The 18,648-nt window shown below is 38.7% G+C and overlaps 3 protein-coding genes across 5 annotated transcripts in view; 1 reads left to right on the plus strand and 2 right to left on the minus strand.

The window, feature by feature from the left end:
* The window catches only part of tpk1 (thiamin pyrophosphokinase 1), a 74,604-nt gene extending 65,498 nt beyond the window's left edge, over positions 1-9,106 (plus strand). For both annotated transcript variants that reach the window (XM_017428447.3, XM_017428448.3), the window contains exon 9: positions 7,826-9,106. In XM_017428447.3, the coding sequence (XP_017283936.1) occupies positions 7,826-7,971 (146 nt within the window). In that variant the 3' untranslated portion in view covers positions 7,972-9,106. The remainder of the gene's footprint in view (positions 1-7,825) is intronic.
* sec61g (SEC61 translocon subunit gamma) lies at positions 8,377-10,016 on the minus strand. Its single transcript, XM_017428449.3, has 4 exons — positions 9,860-10,016; positions 9,377-9,480; positions 9,164-9,266; positions 8,377-8,503 (listed from the first exon to the last, which is right to left on the minus strand). Exons 2-4 carry the CDS (start codon positions 9,468-9,470, stop codon positions 8,494-8,496), a joined length of 207 nt encoding a protein of 68 aa, XP_017283938.1. The 5' UTR covers positions 9,471-9,480; positions 9,860-10,016; the 3' UTR covers positions 8,377-8,493.
* Positions 10,017-10,720: 704 nt separating this feature from the next.
* Positions 10,721-18,153, minus strand: zgc:112332 (uncharacterized protein LOC553712 homolog). 2 transcript variants are annotated; one of them, XM_017428444.3, is made up of 7 exons: positions 17,972-18,153; positions 16,958-17,073; positions 14,352-14,507; positions 14,060-14,164; positions 13,134-13,343; positions 12,634-12,826; positions 10,721-12,473 (listed from the first exon to the last, which is right to left on the minus strand). In XM_017428444.3, the coding sequence occupies exons 1-7, from the start codon at positions 17,980-17,982 to the stop codon at positions 12,371-12,373; spliced, it is 894 nt and encodes a 297-aa protein (XP_017283933.1). In that variant the 5' UTR covers positions 17,983-18,153; the 3' UTR covers positions 10,721-12,370. The 2 variants fall into 2 exon arrangements, with proteins under 2 accessions (XP_017283933.1, XP_017283935.1); XM_017428446.3 differs by lacking the exon at positions 17,972-18,153 and adding an exon at positions 16,457-16,605 and having other exon boundaries at positions 16,958-17,079.
* Between the last annotated feature and the right edge of the window lie 495 nt (positions 18,154-18,648).

Genomic DNA, 18,648 nt, shown 5'->3' on the forward strand with positions numbered 1-18,648 from the left:
ACCAAGGTCCTAGAGGAGGGAAATGAAAAGTGTATGTATTCTGTAGCAGCGGAGTGTGGCAGCAGGAGGGAAAACTGCTGTTTTATGGTTTTATTTATGGATCTGTAGATTTCTGACACTGTGCACATCACACGCAGGGGCAGAGAGGGGGAAATGAAGAGCACACTGATGTGAACTGCTGCTAGAACCCCCAATAGAACTGCAGACTAGCAAGGAGATGAGCCACATACACAAACAGCTTGTACAACTATATATATATATATATATATATATATATATATATATATATATATATATAGCTAAGTAGACAGACACTATGTCACACATACAACCGGGATTTGTAAATAAAAACAAAATGCAATTATTTGCAAATCTCACAAACCCATATGTTATTCACAATAGAACAACATATTTAATGTTGAAACTATAAGAACATTAAGTATTCGTGGCAAAGAACACACACTAAAGTAGTCTACTAAACATTTTAATCAAGCAAATCCCACGAACAATGATTTATTCGTCACAATGACACTCCTCAGATTTCCTCTGCTGCGCGTTTGCAACTTCGTCTCTCAAAGGATCGTCAGCGCAGGTCCCTGCAGAGATGAGTTTTTCTTATCAAAAGGTCGACTTAAGCCAGAACGAGGTTTGTCACCTCACCCTTTTAAAACCCCGGCGGCATTTAATAGAAGCGGCTATCGTGGCACAGCAGATGGTGCTAACACCACCGCTGCTCATCTCGGCTCGTGTCTGGCCCAATAAATGGCTTTAAATATAAGGAGAATGTCAGGTGGATGGCACAAATGAGACGGCTGCTCTGAAATCACACGCTGATAGACTGTGATAAACAAAAGCTTCTTTGTCTTCACACATTATATATATTCAAGTAGTGTTCAAAAATGTATTTGTTTATTCTGCTTCTACATTTTATACTGCTTTTGTTAAGTGCTATTTTGTGGATCAATGTTGAAATAAATTATATTGATATTCTTTTTTTCGGTATATCTTATTCCCACGTTGCAGAAAAAAACACAATCACATCGAGTTTAATCAGATTGATCTGTGTATAGGATTTGTTCTGTCTGTGGATTGCAGTATATTGAAACACGACACATTCACCTCATTTTATTGTAATTTTGACAGCTTAATATTGAACAAACACAATTTATAGAAAATGATTTTCTCTTTCCCATTGTGGAGCATAATGAATGTTGATCGCAGCATTCAGCAGGACAGCAGGGATCCACCACCAAACCGAATGAGTTTTGTCTCTACATGACAAGTCAGAGCAAAAAGGAGACGCACGCCTTGGTTAACATGTTCGGATATAATTGGAAAGAAAATGGTTTGTTTCAGTTTGTGGTTAGATCTGGGTTTTTTTAGGCCTTTTCATTGTTTTTATATTTGGCTCCTCTGTTTTTCGTATTTGCAGTTGCAAAGTAGAACACATCAGGTTTGAATTAATTTTTATCTGATTCAAAATGAGACGATACTGAGTCTCTGGGGAGCAACAAGGACTCAGAGATCACAAATAACATGTTCGCTATCTATTCTAAGTTGGCTTATTTGATACAATGCAGAGTAAAAAAAAAAAAAGAAGCAGCTGGTTTGAATCGACCAGATCTTTTTATTCTTGAAGCAGATTACGGTGAGGCTCAGTTTCCCAAATTTGTTGATGGATTTTTTCCTTCTGTTTTTTATTTTCATCTAAAAGCACAAGAAACCAGAACACAGTGCTGAGAGGTGAACGTGTTGCAGCCAGATTTAACTTCCTCATTTATTAGGTCTCAGATCAGCTGATGTTCCTGCTGTCTTGTTTTTGTAAATCAGTAAAAATAGCAGTACTTTCTGCTGGCCTGCTGTAGATTTTCACATCATGTTCAAAAGAGTTCAAACTCAGCTTTTCACATCTGTCGACTCTTCAAAATAGTAGGATAAGCAGTTGTTGTTGTTTTGTTAACTACCGGTATTTTTTATGCTTTCAAATCACAGTGATTAGGTGTTACATATCAGTGTATGGAGCCCAGCAGGTGCCAGTTTTCAAAAGGAAAAAATTAAACGTTGAGGATATTCATTCAGTTTAGGAAACCACGTGTATGGCTTTGCTGCCAGATGTTATTTTAAGTGCATTTAGTAAATGTTAATATAGAACGTAAAAGCAAAGTTGACCAAAGTGTTTTACAAATCAGTCAAACAAAATGGCATTCGCAAGAGTTACCGCTCTCCCCAGTTTACTGCACTGAGGAAAGTAATTCTGAGTATTTAAGATTATTATTAAATATACTTTTATTTAGGTTCAACAGTTATTGTTGTATTTTGTTTAGTGAAAAATAAATATTGATTAAAAACAACTGGTGTTGTATATCGGTCCTCGGCTGCCGTGGTTTCTAAACATCTGCATCGGCCATAAAAAATATATTGGCCGACCTCTAATTTCACCTCCTGCCACTTCGTACCCACCTCAGCCTGCTTTGTACCCACCTCAGCAGCCACCCCCACGTTTAGGATTTAATCAACTGAAGTACTCTTTAGACCCAACAATAGGCAGATTTTGACCAGTAACATAGTTTTTAGACCTGGGCACGTTTTCTGTCAGAGGAGAGCTAAAATCCTGAAAAGAGTTGGAGACACCCTCAATGACTCAAGCAGGAAAACAGACCCCCTGCAAACTTCACAGGACACTCTGGAGACTCCTTTCAGCACCAGCAGTCACAGCCCAGTGACTTACTGCCTCCACACTGGTGCAAAGTGAAACTAATTAACCCAAACTGTCTCTAAATTACTTTTTTGTTTGTTTGTTTGTTTGCATAAACGGATGGGTTGGTAATAGAATAGTTACTACATCTTGCTTCTGATGTTGAAGTGGCTGAAACTGCTTTGGCCAGCACCTTTAACACGTCCTCCAAGAGCCTCTTTACAGACCACTACGAAGAGGCAAAAATAGAGCAGCAACAGTCCTCGCTATCTTTCAGAAATGGCCCCAACCAGCCATAACTCCTCTCTCTACCTGCCCACTGCAGCGTGAGTGTCTGCAAATCTCTTCTCTCGTCAGCAACACACACACCCCCCTCCCCCCTCCTCGCTCTCTCCTGCCTCTCTCCTGGGTAATTTGTTGTGTAAATACGGTGCTACTTACAGCTGACGGGCCCTTTCGGCTGTGGCGCTGGAAATGCAATTAGGGGCAGCAAACATCTCCTTTGTTATCACTGGAGGGTGCGACGCTCTTTGCGGTCCCCTCTGGAACGGGGAGGGGGGCCATTATTGATCGCTATCAGCTTTGAGGAGGGGATTACTAATGAAGCTATCTGAAAGCCTTTTGTGATCTGTAAAGTTAGCACGCACACACGTGTGGAGATTGGTAAATGGATGTGGACCCAGTCAACAATTGTGTGTGTTAGTAAATGCAGGTATCACATTTGCCATCCTGTTGAGAGTTGCTCCTATTATTGAGCTCTGCTGCCCCTGGTGGTAGCTCCGATCATTACTCCTGGCATCAGCTTTTCTCCCTATGAAACATCCGGAGTTGAACATGTTGACGTTTCCTCTGATTGTAATAAAATGTCAAAGTCCCAAGGTAGTCTTAGAATGACTCTGTGACAATGTGGAGCCTTTTAGACTGCAGACAGACATAAATATATATTAAAAGTCTAGGAATGCATATTGCCTGTAACCTTTCATGCCAGTTTTTTAGACTAAGATCATCTTTTGTTGAGAAATGAAAGTTGTAGCCATTTTGGTTAAACTTTAAAAAAAAAATTTAACTGCAATCTCATGCAGTATCTCACACCTGATCTGTTAGAACTTAGAGTATATTGTGAAAGACTCTCAGCTACTACCACACCAAATTTAAGCTTTCTATGTAGGCAAAGGTTGATTGGCTGTGGTGGCCATCTTTGAATTGGGTTAACTTCAAAAGTCGATCTGTTGGAGATGTACACCCACTGACAGTTTGATAACAAACTATTGATTGCAATAGGTAATGGTAAAGTTTTAAACACAAATCTTGTGCAATCAGTTAGCATCAGTCTCAGCTACTACCAGACTTCAGCTCAATATTTATCAAATTGACTGAGTTAGATCCAATTTTGTGTTTGGCCACCTTAAATCAGATTGACTTCAAAGGTCTATCAGGTGTAAATGTACTTTCAGAAACTTTTATTAAAACTAGTTTAAAAACACTTTTTTTACCTTTTTACCAGTGAGTTATCGTCTGTGTCTTAATCTTTCACTTTTTAACTCGTACTAATTAAATATTTTTCTGTAGCTCCTATTTTTCTTGCTATTGTTGTTTCATTTCTTTTCACTTTTACTTTGTTCTGTACAACACTTTGGTCTGCTGTTATGTTTGTTTTAAGTGCTTTAGAAATAAAAGTGGTATGGTAAAGTTTCATGGTTCATGAGATATTTTGCTAACTCACAGAGACTAGGGCAAAAACCTTATCGCTCCACCTTTATATTTGGCAGTGGGTAATTAAAATGCATAAAAACAACAAGGATGTTCCACTTTTTGCAGAATCTTTTTCTTTTCGGTCCATAACGTTCATACAAAGAGGTTGGAGGACAAATGGCTTTAAGGGGCTGCACGTTTCACTTTTGACCCTCCCAAAGAGACGTGCAAAGTGCACCTGTTTGCTCACACATAACTCTGTATTTTTCCAGCTCTTAGACAACCTCATGCTGGTTAAAAACATGCTGGAGGGCCATTATCCTGCCAAGAGAGAACTTTGCACCAGCACTTGGGCACAGTCTGACGTTCTTCTCATACACCCGTGGCATAGTGATTGTGGCTCTGTGCTCACACAGTTATTAAGTAACCTAACTTCACAAAAGGATTATTATCCTCTCCATTCTGAGTCAAGCTGTTCTAATACCTTTTCTTGTTTGGGAGTCTTTGAAGCAGAATGGGGCTTTTCTTTGTCCCCGTTTGATGTGCGTGTAGGTGCCTGTGGACAAATGATTTGCTTTGTTTCCTCCCGTCTTTGTTCTTTTGTGTTTATTTTTGTGTTTTTTTTGGTAATATTATTTCAAACGTTGTTTTTCATTTTGCATGTTAATATATTTATTAAATTTTTGTGTTCTTTTTAAAAAAAATGTATCTTCAAAAGCAACTTTAGTAGATTGGAAGGTGTTTGGTTTAGTGTGCAATATTCTGTCATCTTGCGGCTAATTAGTCTTTCTTCTCCCAAAGAAAACTAAAAATACGGTTTAACGAGATCCGTATTCCATTTACAAGATCTGAAATTTACATCTTTAGTGTTAATCAAGAGTTTTGGAGTTATCAAAATATAAAATAAATAAATTAAATTGTTAAAAATGACACCATTAGTTGATTTGATTTGCGTAATTGTCAAGACATAATCAAACAAAACAAAATTGAGGTCATATTCTTGTTGTTTGTCTGACCTGGATCTAAATTATTTTGTTAATAATTGGTTGGGTGTGGATGGAAACCAAAGGAGTGGATTTACTCTTCTGCAGAAACACGTTAGCATGCTATGTAAAGTCACCCGTAAGAAACGAGTACCTCTTAAAGGATCTTCACACATCAGACACTTAATGACTCGTTAAGTGTCTATAAAGTGGGGGAGAGATTACAGACTGGTACTTAGGTGTCACTGGTCAAGGAGGCGTTTTCAAGACTAAAGAAGAATTTACGTGGTCGAGATGATTGACAACAGAACCTCTGTTGGCCCACTTTGTTGGACTCAGAGCCCTAATTGTCAAACACGGGTTCAAACCCTGCTGACGCCACGCAGCCAGAACCCACAATTCCTTCAAGGTGACTTCAAGAAAAAGTTCATTAGAGATCAAGACTACAAGGGAAATAACCTACAGAGACTGGATTTGTTGCAGGTTTGAGACAGTCGGGTTCCAAAAGACCTTCCCTCAAATAAGAACACGTGTGAGAGGCCTTCCCTGAAGGAATGCATGTCACCCGCCGCCTTTTAAACGACAATCATTTTAAGGGGGAGGGTGTTTCAGCCTTCTGGTCAAACCTCCTCAATAATATGCAAGATCTGTTAGAACTCAGAGTATGAGTTGAGGATGACACTCAGCTACTACCACACTAAAATTGATCTCAGTGTTTGTAAATCTGACTTCATCGCAGCCATTTTGGTGCCAAGTTCGATTTGTTGTGGTGGCCATCTTGAGTCGGGTTCGTTCCTGAAGTTAATCGGTTGTAGACGTGCATCCAGTGATTCCCTGCTGAGAGTTTCATTCAATCCATCCAGTTGTTCATGAGATATTTTGCTAACGCCAACAGTTAATGCCAAAGTTTTAAGCAAAGATGTTGTGCAGTGTGTAGAGCTTGAAATGCGTGTTGAGCATAACTCTCATCTACAACCACACTGAACTTTATCCCACTGTCTGTAAAAATAACTGAAGTTTAGACATTTATGTGTTTTTCTAAGATTATTTAGCTGTGGCAGCCATCTTGAATTAGACTGACTCCAAAGGTTAATCACTTGTAGATGTAGATCCGTTGATTACTTTCTGGAAGTTTCATTAAAACGCACTCAGTGATTCATGACATATTTTGCTAACACGACAGACAAACGGACGCGTGTGGACAAGGGCAAAAACATTATCGCCCTTTCTCCTTCGGCTGCAGGGAGATAACGACATTAGCGGGAGCACTTAAAGAAGACACTGATGAAGTGTACAGTCGTGCACTGATGCAATATCTAATCTGCTGGTGATGCTAATAGGAGTGAAGGAATAACAGAGTAGCCTTCTGTAAATGTTCTAGGTGCAGATCAGACACGATCCAGCAGCTCCATTCACAGCTAATGCAGCAGAAATAAATGTAACTGATAATTGAAAGAAAAAGGTGATGCACCGTTTCATATTTTACCCATTTGCACCTTTTGACACACAGTCAATGACTTATGTTCCTCTGAGACCAATTATTTGGCATGACAGCACTTTCTGTACGTATGATCTATTTATAGATTCTTTGCATTCATGAATTTGTGCAGCAAAAACTCTAGAAATTCCTATTAACGGGTAATTTTGGTGCCCAAACCTTGGGAATCTATTAAAGACCTCTGCTCTGATCTTCTGGTGCTAAATTAGAGAAATGAAAGTAGTGACGACATTCAGAGTTTTCAAATATGATCAGCAACATCATAAAATTAAGACTTATTCATGCTGCGAGTCAGGGTAATAAAGCTAAAAAAGTAGTCCTAATTATGACTCTTAGTTTTCTGCAGCAAAGCTCCTCACAGCAGGCCTAACGCTCCAACAGATGGCAGAATTAGTCTTAGAGAACAAACTGATAACCACTTCCTGGCTGTAACCACTTGAGGTCAGTGTTGAATCTGTTTGGGTTTTTTTTAATTTCAGAATTCAGCTCAATTTATTTACACTTAAACTGACCACAGGACTAGATTGAGCTTCATGAGAACCCAAAACTAAATGTTAGTAAAAGTAGCACCATTTCCTTCTTAGGTTTAATTTGAAGACGGCACCAGTAAGAATAAAGAAGACTGGATTCACATGGATTAACCTTGAAAGTCTAAAGAACTCCAAGTATCCACTCTGAAATAATACTGGTTGGCTGCATAAAACAGCAACTGACCTGAAAATCTGTTTCTATCTTTGAGTTCATATTCCTCATTCACCAGAAAGGATTATTCTCAGCAGACTTTGCATAAAAGACTGTAATTTTCATATCAAATCTTTTTAAATAAGACAGTTGTGTTATAAATTGGTCAGTGACTTTAAAGTCTAAACGTTACTATGGATGACTAAGTCTTTGCTTTCAAATCGTCTAAATTAGAAATAGCATCCGTTGGTAACGGTGTCCCTCTGCTCTGTCCAGATAACCAGGTCCTGCAGTTTGGGAAGCTGCTGAGCACCTCCAACACCTACGAGCCCACGGCTGCCGGGAAGCCCAGGAATGTCGTGACCGTGACCACGGACAAGCCTCTGCTTTGGAGCATGGGCATCAAGCAAAATGGGGAATAACAAACGCAGGAAGTGAAAGAAATATTTTATATATTTCTCTTTTTTTTTTTTTAATCATGCTTTCATGAGTATTATGGAAAATATGTGTTTATGTGTAATTCAGAAACGGCGACCAGCTGCTGCTCCTGCCTTGCACCTCTTATATGTAAAATTCACATTATTAACAGTAATATTATATTCATGCTTGACTTTTTTAAGCACTTTGTATCACCTTGTTGCTGAAAAGTGCTATATAAATAAATTAGACTTGAATTTTTAAGCAGATTAGCATCATTTTACCCTGTGATGGTGAGCAAACAGTGCCTATTTTTTATTCCTCTTTGTATGGGTTTATGTCAAAAACAAACCTTTTTCTATTGACAAACTGACAGTGATAACATTTTGCATTAAAAACAGAATTCAGTATCTGGCTTTCCACTTGTTTTATTTTATTTACATGGCGAAATATAGATGTTGAGAACAGAATGTAAAAATGTTGCACCGGTCCAATAACACTTTTTTGCGCTTTTGCTTGATCAGGATTCAACCACCACTAGAAGAGAAATATAAGAATTATTAGAAACTGAAGATATTGAAATGCATTCAGTGTAAACGACAGAGCTTATTCTGACTTTAGACGGCCAAACTTTCATTGTGTGTGTTTGTTTTTTAATGTCTTAGTGTGGTACAAAGTTAAAAATATACAATTATGAATTAAGTTTATGTCTTTGAATCAAATACAGATGTGGTCAAAGCATTAAAGCCACTTTTCAAAAATAAAAATTATGAATGACACCTGAATTTTAATCCTGGCACTATTATAAACAGCCCAAAGAGCACCTGTATGCAGTCACCTAACAATCATGTACTAATGTTTTTAAATGGACATTTGCCTTGAACAAAAAGGTGTTTAAACTTACTGATTGCAGCAGCATGACAGGGTTTAAAACACTCTGCCACTTTAGAGTCACAGTGCAAAGTGTTAAATTTATAAAATCTACAAGTTTATAATGAAGCTCAACAAGTTAAGTGTTCTTAAAACACAGTGGCTGGTTGAAAATCTGCACAATGCCAAAGTATGTAGGGAACTTTTTCCACAAAAAAGTACTTCAACACAGTTTTACATTAAAGAAAAACGGTCAAACAGCTCAGCAGTGTAAACATGTTAACCATCAGGAGAATACTTAGAAGCGTTCGGGTGTTCAGTACTTACACGATGATGTTGTTGATGGGGATATGGATGAGCTTGACAAAGAAACCGATGAAACCCATGATGGCAAACCCAATTGCTGTCGCCATGGCAATCTTCTGAAACTCTAAAAGAGGACAAAACTCTGTCAGACATGCTTGAAAATACCTCCTTTGTGTTCCTACAGTAGTTTAAATGTCAGTCAAAACGAGGCACTTATATAAATAAAAACCTCACCTTTTCTGTCGGGTTTTGTGCATCTTTTCACCAGCCTTATGGAGTCTTTGACAAACTGCCGGCTGGGCTCAACAAACTGCATCACCTGATCCATCTTGTTTGGGCTGAAGGCAAAAAGAAAAGTGAGGTCAAGCATAAAAATCACAAAACTTGATTTAATTAAAGTGCTGCCGCGGACCCATCATGTACAAATTTGTATCGCTTCATTCACTTCTTTATCAGTAACCTGATGTATCTTATACACGTTTACTATTATATTCAAAAATGTCTCATAAAACACTCATAAAACAATAAAAAAGATGTGACATAAAACGATTAAAACGGTACAAGAAAAACCGTAAACTAACAACCAGTGCTACGAAGTAGCTACTTTTAAAACCGACCAACACGGTTAAATATACACATAAAACATACCCGAAATCAAAATAGTTCATGTTTTTAAAGACAAAAATACAAATTGGTTTAAAATGTTTGTTAATTTACCTGTTTTCCACGTAGCACCGAACCAGAAGGCAGCAAGTAAGAGAAGAAATGGCCACGTAGCTTTTCCACAGTTAAAGAAGAGAAAACGGAGAAGAGCTGACGTAGACTTACACAGCGCATGCGTACAACGTTTGTTGTTGTTTTTCCGGTTTGCTTGAGTGTTTGTGCTGCCACCTGCAGGCCAGGAGGTTTCATTGCAGATGATTGTTACTTTGAAATGCTACTTGAAGCTCATTGCTGTAAATGAAGAAATACAAAAATAAAAGCCAGAAGGGATCTTTGAACTTGAATTATTTTTAAGGCTTAAGTTATTACAGAAACATTAAATTGTAGTTTTGTAGAAATTCTGTGTATTATGCATTTACCAGTGTCATATGTGCAATCTAAAAAAAACTGGGATAGATGAACACGTTATATTGGACATTTATTTATTTATTACACGTAAATACTTATTGTTATTGAGTTGATGAAACTTTTCTTCTGTACAAACTTTGCTCTGTGGTATATCATTCTGGATAAAAATAACTTTGTTCTGAACAGATCTATAATATGAATAGAATGTGGAAAGTGTTTAAAATTTTAATGTCCACCTGTGCATTACTATTGTAAATGAAATGGTCGCTATCTTCTATCTATATCACATCTACAGGAACCATTAGGTGTTGAATCGACTGCTGTAGGCATTTTTCTGGCTCTCACCACATTCCTGAGGTAATAATTACTCATGTGATTTAGATTAAGATTAGCTGTTTCTTTTTCGGGCATTTTGTTCACAGTTGTCTCCTTCCAGACAAACTAAGCTGTGTTGGCAGCAGAACATTTATGATATATTTTTATACATGTCTATTTAATGAAATAACAGCTAGGGTAACAAAACTCAGTCATTTATTTTAGTGCCACTGGCTAAAACTTCAAAACTATGTTTAACTTATGAAACAGCTGCATAAATACAACCAAAGGTAAATGATAAAAGAGTCTACAAAGTGCTTCAAAGTTTAACCATTTTAATATTCACATGATGTCATGCTGTCACATCATTCCAGTCTCTGCCTTGATGACACTTTGTAACCACATGCTGTTGCAATTTATCATAGAAAACTTAGAGCAAAATCCTCTGAACAAACAGAACAGGTAATACAATCAAAATCAGTAAAACTGCTCTATGAAAACATACAAATACACTGACTGGATTTTTTTTTCTCATCAATAAATGTACACAGTAAAACAGCGAGCTCTAAAAAGAGCAGAGACTTGATCAATGCAAGATTTTCAACATGCACTTGCTCCATGCTTAGAGGAAGAACTTCGTATCATCTGTACTCTCTCCCTGAGCGCAGCAAACAACTAAGCTTTAAGTTTTGGCTATGCTTTTACACATCTACAAGACTGTAGGCATCCACAGGAACACAAACTCAAGTCCAGTCAGTAACAGCTGCACAAAGGCTAAACTGAACAACCTCAAGGTCTACATGAATAATTAATAAAAATATGAAATACAACTCCCTACTCTTTTTACGGGGCCACAGGTGAGTTTGGAAACCCCTTCAAAATTCACATTTATGCCTCTACCAAGTATCATAAATTTGGTAATTTACAGAGTAAGACAAATTCAAGATGGCCGCCACAGCTAAGTAAACTTAAAAACCCTAACTGTCTATAACTTTGTCAGTTTTACAGATATTGAGCTAAAATTTGGTGGCTAAGAGCCATTCACAAGACATACTCATCTGGTAATATTGCAGCAGATGGTGCAGAATGCCATTTCCAAGGTTTAAGTAAAATGACTGAAACTTTGTCCATTCTCAACAAAACATGATTTCAGTTTATAGCTCTGACATGACAGGTGCCGAGTTATATGCATTTATTCAAGCAATGCTGAGCATTTTATAGTTATTACAGGAAGCCTCTTTAGTTAATGTCAGACTTTCAAACTTTGGTTGTGTTTGTGTGACAAATACAGCTGGACTCAGTGCATGGTGCTCCAAGGACAAAATGGCTCATTGTCAAATAAAATATGCCCTGATTATGAACCTGCAAAATTAAAATCTTAAGTGGCATATATTAGATACTTTCAGTGCTCAATTCAGTCCGTGCTGGCTAGCTCCTCATGACAGAACACCATCTGCTCTCTGTAGAGACAAAACCAACTAAATAAAAACATGCCATCTTCAGTAAGTACATTTACAATTAAAATACTAAAAATAACACAGTGAGATTTTCAAATTTCTACAAAAACTGACATCTAAAAAAAGGCCACATTTTACATTATGCCATTTTTACACATAATTTATTACGATACGATTTGTCCACAATAAAAGTTTAAAAAAAATGAAGAACTTTGGAGCAGTCTAAGTAGTTTTGGATTTGACTTCACTCTGAGTTATATTAAAAGACATAATTATCACAAGAGACACACTGATGGATCTATAAAAGTGCATAACAGTGCTTGTGAAATGTGATGTTCACACATGGGGCCCAGTATCTGTCACTGTGCAGTTCATTTGCTGCTTTTCACTGCCAGCTGATGCCAAGCATGTTGCAGCTGACCTCCCACAGTTTCTGGGCCAAGTCATCATCTGTAGCCGTCCTGGAGCAGCTTGCGGGAGCGCAGTCACTGAATGCAAACAGTGACAGGAAGTGCTCATTACATGCAGGGCAATAACTCTGGTGTGGAACTATTAAATAATTCAAAACAGCAAAACCACGACTAAATTAAACTGTCCTAATAGAAACCCCAAGCAGCACGAGGCTGGTGCTCATTAGCTAATAGTCACCTGAAGTAGCGTCCACTCAGGCTCTCCAGACCTGGCTCCACAGCACAGAAGATGGTGGTCTGTGCTCCTTCCACTGTTGTCTTCGTAAAAATTCTGAAAATCTTCACTGCTACCTGGATACACTGATGCTGGTGCCTCCACAGGTCAGACTGTACCACCCCCGGGTGCAGGGAAAAAACACTCACCCCAGTTCCTGCGAGACATACACAGGCTCCTACAGTCACCTAGAAAAGTACAGCCCACTTATACTAACACATGGGACTTGTTAGCCTTCATTAAGTTATGAGAAATTAATGTCTGACTCACCTTTCTCAGGAAAAACAACAAGCTTTTCCTTTTCCTTAAATATATCTGGAAAACTACTGGAGTAAACTCTTTTAAACTGCACCTTGTGATATAGTTCAGAGTAACTTTTTATGTTCAATTTCATACTTTGCAATGAGTGCCTCTAATTCAGAAATGTATATCTGTTCATGTTTTTTTCAAAATCTCTCCCTCACCTTCTAACCGCTTGGCAAGAGAGCGTGCAAAGAGGACATTCGCCAGTTTGCTCTGTCCGTAGGCCTTCATGGCATCATAACTCTGTTCACTGTTGATGTCATCCAGTCGAAGCCCAGTCCAGGTGTGGGCCACCGATGCCACAACAACAACACGTGCCGGAGCTGAACGCTTCATCAGGTCCAGCAGCAGGTAGGTCAGGAGAACGTGACCTAAGGGAAGGCAGGAAACACAGTAGCTGGAAAAAGATGAACTTATTATGATTTTCTTCCACATACTCAGTGGCTTACACATACAGTGGACCTGACTTGGCTTCTCAAACATAAAATAAACAGATCTGTGACAATGCATCCACAGTAAGTGGAATCTCCACCACATTTCTGTGTTTTTGATTCATTTGATCTGATAGTGAGTTGTGGAAAAAGAAACCAGTATGTGTTGTAAGCAAGAAAATTTAGTTAATCAAGGAGAATTATGCCTAATTATTTGGAAAATAGAGTATCGCAAATGTGCTGCACAAACTAAACTGTTGAAAATCTGCAAAAAAAAACAGTTTCAGATGTGCATATGCAAAGGTTGTTTTGGGAACCTTTGAAGGCCTGTGTGTTTATATGTGTGCATCTGGGAGTCCATATGTGTGTGGGCAGGACCGCGTGTTCACACTGACAGAGAGCCCAAAACAATGCAGAGACGGAGGAATATATTGTCCAATTTTTTAAAAATCCGCTGACAGATAGAAGAAATAAATAAGTTTTTATTTCCTGATTTTGTTGTCAGCTTGCATACCTGCCTTCACGCTTTGTAATTTGTCTTTCTTGTTAAATAAATTACTGAGACCAAACAAGCCTTTCTGAAAAAGAATGACAAGGATGTAAAATTTAAACGTTAGTCAAAATATACAAGACAGATGACATTCAGTGCAACTTACCCAAATGATTGACTCCCAGCTGCATCTCAAACCCATCAAGTGTCTTGGAGTTGGGGCACATCATGATACCTGCATTGTTTATCAGGATATTCACTTGTTTCTCCTCTGAAAGGAATATACAGTACCACATAAGATTTGAAATAAAAAGCAAAACCAGTGGTGGTGGTGGTGGCAACATCATGCAAAGCTCTAACAAACAACTTTACAGCTAAGACTCTTCTCCTGAGCCAAAACTAACCCTTTTACTGTTCTGTGGCTAATATGAACCATATATTTAATGTTCACTGCTTACCTTTGTTTATGAGGTCAGCAAAAGCCCTGATGGACTTGGTATCAGATAAATCCAGTTTCCTGATGACTACATTCTCATTTCCTGTGTCCTCCACAATATCGTCTTGAGCCTCCTCTGCCCTCTCCAGGTCTCTACATGCCATGATGATGCGGGCACCTAAAACAACAGGAGTGACCGTCATGAATCTGATAAAATACCGCAAACTATTCCCCATTCCACATGTTGTTCCTTCCAGGTGCGCCTCGAACGATACAGTAGCCCAGGAAATACGTTTGTATGTGCTCAATCTCCTCATATGTCACTTCCTCGGGTCTTCATTTGGCTCAGACCTAAAATTGTCATCTGTAACTAAATATTATGCACCTCATGACAGCCTTGTGTTACTGCAATAAATTTAACCCAAATAATAATAGGCTTCAAAACTACAGTGGCATTGCTCATTTGCATGCAAACAAAGCTACCAGCCTAAAGTAAGTAATGATGTCCCCAAATGTCTGCGTACCTCTGATGATTCTCTAATGATCCCTGAGCTCAGGAACTCATTTAACTGGCTGCTCTCCTCACATGAACTCAGACCCTCTCTCTGCTGTGCTATTCTTATTGCTTCCGACACAAATTGTGGCACATTTTCCTTAATGAGCACAGAAAGGGGGTTTTGAGGACACATTCGCATTCCAACTCTCACCCATACACAAATTTGCATGCACACCCTGAAAAAAAACAAACACTTAAATATAGAAAGACAGCACATCACCCAAAAACACAAAACCACTCTCAAGCAAACTCACGCACACTCTTGAAATAGCTGTTCCCTGCAATTAAAGAAGGGGGCGAGCCATTAATCAGTCGGAGCATCTGCGTCGCATTACTGAGGCTTTGTTCCTGTTCTGCTGCTCCCATGTGAGGGAAAAAACAACAGAAAACAAAACAAAACAAAAACACTGTTCCCACATTTTGCCAGTGAGTCACATTAAATGTAACCCATCATATGACTAATCGATCATAGAGTTCTCAGATTGATTAATGAGCTTTCTTGGCGCTTCCATGTGGATAAATGTCACATTTTGCTTCGCCAACATGTCAAAATGACCGAAAACGCAAGAGGTTTCTAACCAAGACAGTCAAAAAGGTTTTGATTCAGTTTGATTTCCCTCGGTGCTGCAGGAAGCAGCTGCCTGAAGATATCCCTGCCTGATATGAAGCTGTGCAAATCTAATCATGTTGTCATTGTGTCATTACCTAATCCCATTTACTGATAGATGATGCCGTTGTTCGACGGTGGATTCTCCAGAAGCAAAGTACAGTCTTATTTTTTCCATGCTTGAGGTGATCATTCTTTTTGTTCTCTTTCTTTTCTCACTTCTCCTCTCTCACTTTACCCTCGAACGGTTCAGCTTTTAGCTGCAAACAGAATATTCTGGCCAACATCATCTGAAAGGTAAAGCGATTTCTTCTCGCCCTCACTTATAGACCCAAGCAGTTCACCATTTCTAGACTTTTCAATGAGTGATGGTTTTCAAAGGTTTCAGCATACATAATAAAATTTGATTATCCATGTTGTATTTTAAACGAATAAACAAACTGGACTATGAGCTAAAATGAGCGCTGAGATTTGCTCAAGAAGTTGAAACTGAGTAGCTAAAAGCTAAAAGAGGCAGAACTCTAGCTAAAGGTAAAGGTAGCTAAAATCTAAAAGAGACAAAAGACTGGCCAAAAGTAGCAACTGGCTGGCTAATAATGAAATGTAACAGAACAGAAGCTAAAAAGTAAAAGTAGCATAAAAAGACAAAAACAGCTTAAATATCTTGAAGCAGATTTCAAAGAGAGCAGAGTTTTTAAAGAAACTGAAGAAATGTTAGTGTATTTTTATGGGGAAAATATAAGTATAAAAAGAATAAAAGTTACTAAACCAAAAGTCACTGTACCCAGCTCCTGAATGAGCTGAAGGAAATGGTTAAAGGAGCACAAACTGTGCAGAAGCAGTTAGATTGTAAATAACATGCATCTTAAAGAAGAGGACACATAAAGAACAGGAAAACATTAGTGAAGGCTGACTCAGCATTCATCCAATTATGTATGCAGCGCCAGTTTCTATTATTACTTACTGTGTTTGTGTGAGGGTGCTGGTGCATGTTTGCACCCTTCCCATGTCTGTATTCTGTCTGCCTGGCTCAGGAGGGGAGCAGACCCTCACAATGCTCTCTCTGTCCCTCTGACGCCTCATCTGACTTGCATCACTGCCATCTGTTTTCAGCTGCAGTGGGAAAATGTTAAGGAAGGTGGTGTTTTTACTAGAAGTAAAGACTTTCCCAACGCTCTCTGATTTTTTCAGAGTTTAAGGTTTGTGGCGTAATATACCTTCCCAGATACGGCTAAATATCCCCACTACGTTGTATGTAGCGAAGCTGCACTCAGACAGATCAAGTGAGATTATAAAACGAGATTAGCTAGCAGTCACCCGGGCAGTGAAAGGTCCTTAAATCCAGGACAAAAGAGTGGAATGCTGCATGTGAGTCAGAGGTTGGAAGTTTGTAAAAATAAAAAAAATAAATAAAAATGTAAACAACAACGTGAATGATCCCGATGGACTGACAGCTGAACAGTACCTCTCCTTGCCAGATCCCTGGCTGTCTCTTTGCCAATCCCAGTGTTGGCTCCAGTGATGATGACAGTTTTCCCGTCTAACCTCTCCTCCGATGACCAGTGGTTACAGCACACACCCCTGGACAACACACACCAGCATATTAAGAAATAAGTAAATAAATACAGAACAACCATTCATAAAAGGGTAGTGCATACTGTAATACACCTCTTTGCTGTTAAGCCTCTCATTTAACTGGGGACATGCTGAGAGATCAGTCAAGCTGGCTGAGAAGTCACAGGTCAATAAATGCATTCAAACATTTTCCAGTTAAAGGCCTAGCATTCCTTAAAGGGATGCATATCATCCTCCGCCTTTCATTTTAGAGTTTTAGACAAAGATGTTCTTATGTTGAGAAATGTTAGTTGTAATCATTTTTGTACAACTTTAAAATTAACATTATGCATAGTGTCATGCAGCTTCACAAGTTGTTATGCTCAAAGTATGTGTTGTGATTGACTCTCAGCAGCCATCACATCAAATCTTAGCTCAATATCTGTAAAACTGACTGAGTTACAGCTATTTTTGTGTTGGCTAATGCGGTTTAGCTGTAGTGGCCATCTTGAATTGGGTTGACTCCAAAACTACATCAGTTGTGGAGGTACATCCAGTGATTATTTCCTGAATGTTTAATTAAAATCTGTCCCGTAGTCCATGAGATATTTTGCTAACAGACAGACACTCACACATGCACACTCAGACACACATACATTTTTCACCTTTGTGTTTTAGCAGCAGGTGATAAATATGTGGCACATTCATTGAGTATATTTTTTTTGTAATTTCATTTTAAAGTAGTTTCACAAGATACGCTTTAGGTTTTAATTTACATAATTTCAACGATCAGTAATACCCTCAACAAGTCTAAAATCAGCAATGCCTGATTTAATCTTCTTACTAGCATTTTTCCTACATTCCTGAATAACAGATCCAGCCTCCTAACCCTTTCTGCTTGTGAAAATCTTTTTTTTCCTCCTACCTGCAGTACATTATTCCTCCGGGGAAAATGATTTCCTCCTCGTAGGACAGGTGAGCAGCTTCAGCAGGAAACGAACCACGGCTCCTTCAGTGTTCGGTAAATAGTTCAGCAGTTGGCTTTCTTTGGTGCTTGTCACCATCTCTCCCCCTTCGCCTGCCTGCTGCCAGCGCTTCACATCTCAAGGCTGGGCCAATCAGGAGCGAGCTGACGCCTGGCTGATTCACAAGTTCCAGGCTGAGAAACAGACGGCTCTCCTGTTGCCTCCTGCTGCCCGTGAGACAAGACCTCATGGAGCTTTCATTCTTTGCAAATTATTTATTACAATTCAGCACTGCAACTTCTAACATTGTTATAAGGTTTTAATAAAGCAGGATTCTTTCGTGTGCAACCTTTTGTTGATTCATGGTGGTAAAAAGATAGAGAGGCAGAGAGGTGAAGGAAGTAGTTTACTTTGAATTAAAAGTGCAGCATTGCTTGCAAGAATGCATATCGTCTGCCACCTTTCATGAAAGTTTAAACAAAATATGGCTGCCACAGCCATCTGCCAGAAATACATCACACAAGTTGTGTTAATACTCATAGTATGTGTTGAGGATGACTGTCAGCTACTACCACACAAAATTTTAGCTCAGTGTTAGTAGAACTGACTGAGTTGTAGGCATTCTTGTGTTGGCTAA

Source organism: Kryptolebias marmoratus, linkage group LG21, assembly GCF_001649575.2.
Source record: "Kryptolebias marmoratus isolate JLee-2015 linkage group LG21, ASM164957v2, whole genome shotgun sequence".
NCBI lineage: Eukaryota > Metazoa > Chordata > Actinopteri > Cyprinodontiformes > Rivulidae > Kryptolebias > Kryptolebias marmoratus.

Excerpts from the sequence above, each read along its gene's own strand:
- sec61g (XM_017428449.3), bottom strand. The coding sequence starts at position 9,470 with ATGGATCAGGTGATGCAGTTTGTTGAGCCCAGCCGGCAGTTTGTCAAA. Across the intron at positions 9,267-9,376 it reads CACAAAACCCGACAGAAAAG|AGTTTCAGAAGATTGCCATG; the intron begins GTGAGGTTTTTA and ends GTCCTCTTTTAG.
- zgc:112332 (XM_017428444.3), bottom strand. Across the intron at positions 13,344-14,059 it reads GCTGGGAGTCAATCATTTGG|GTCACGTTCTCCTGACCTAC; the intron begins GTAAGTTGCACT and ends GCCTTCCCTTAG. Across the intron at positions 12,474-12,633 it reads CTGAGTGGACGCTACTTCAG|TGACTGCGCTCCCGCAAGCT; the intron begins GTGACTATTAGC and ends GTTTGCATTCAG.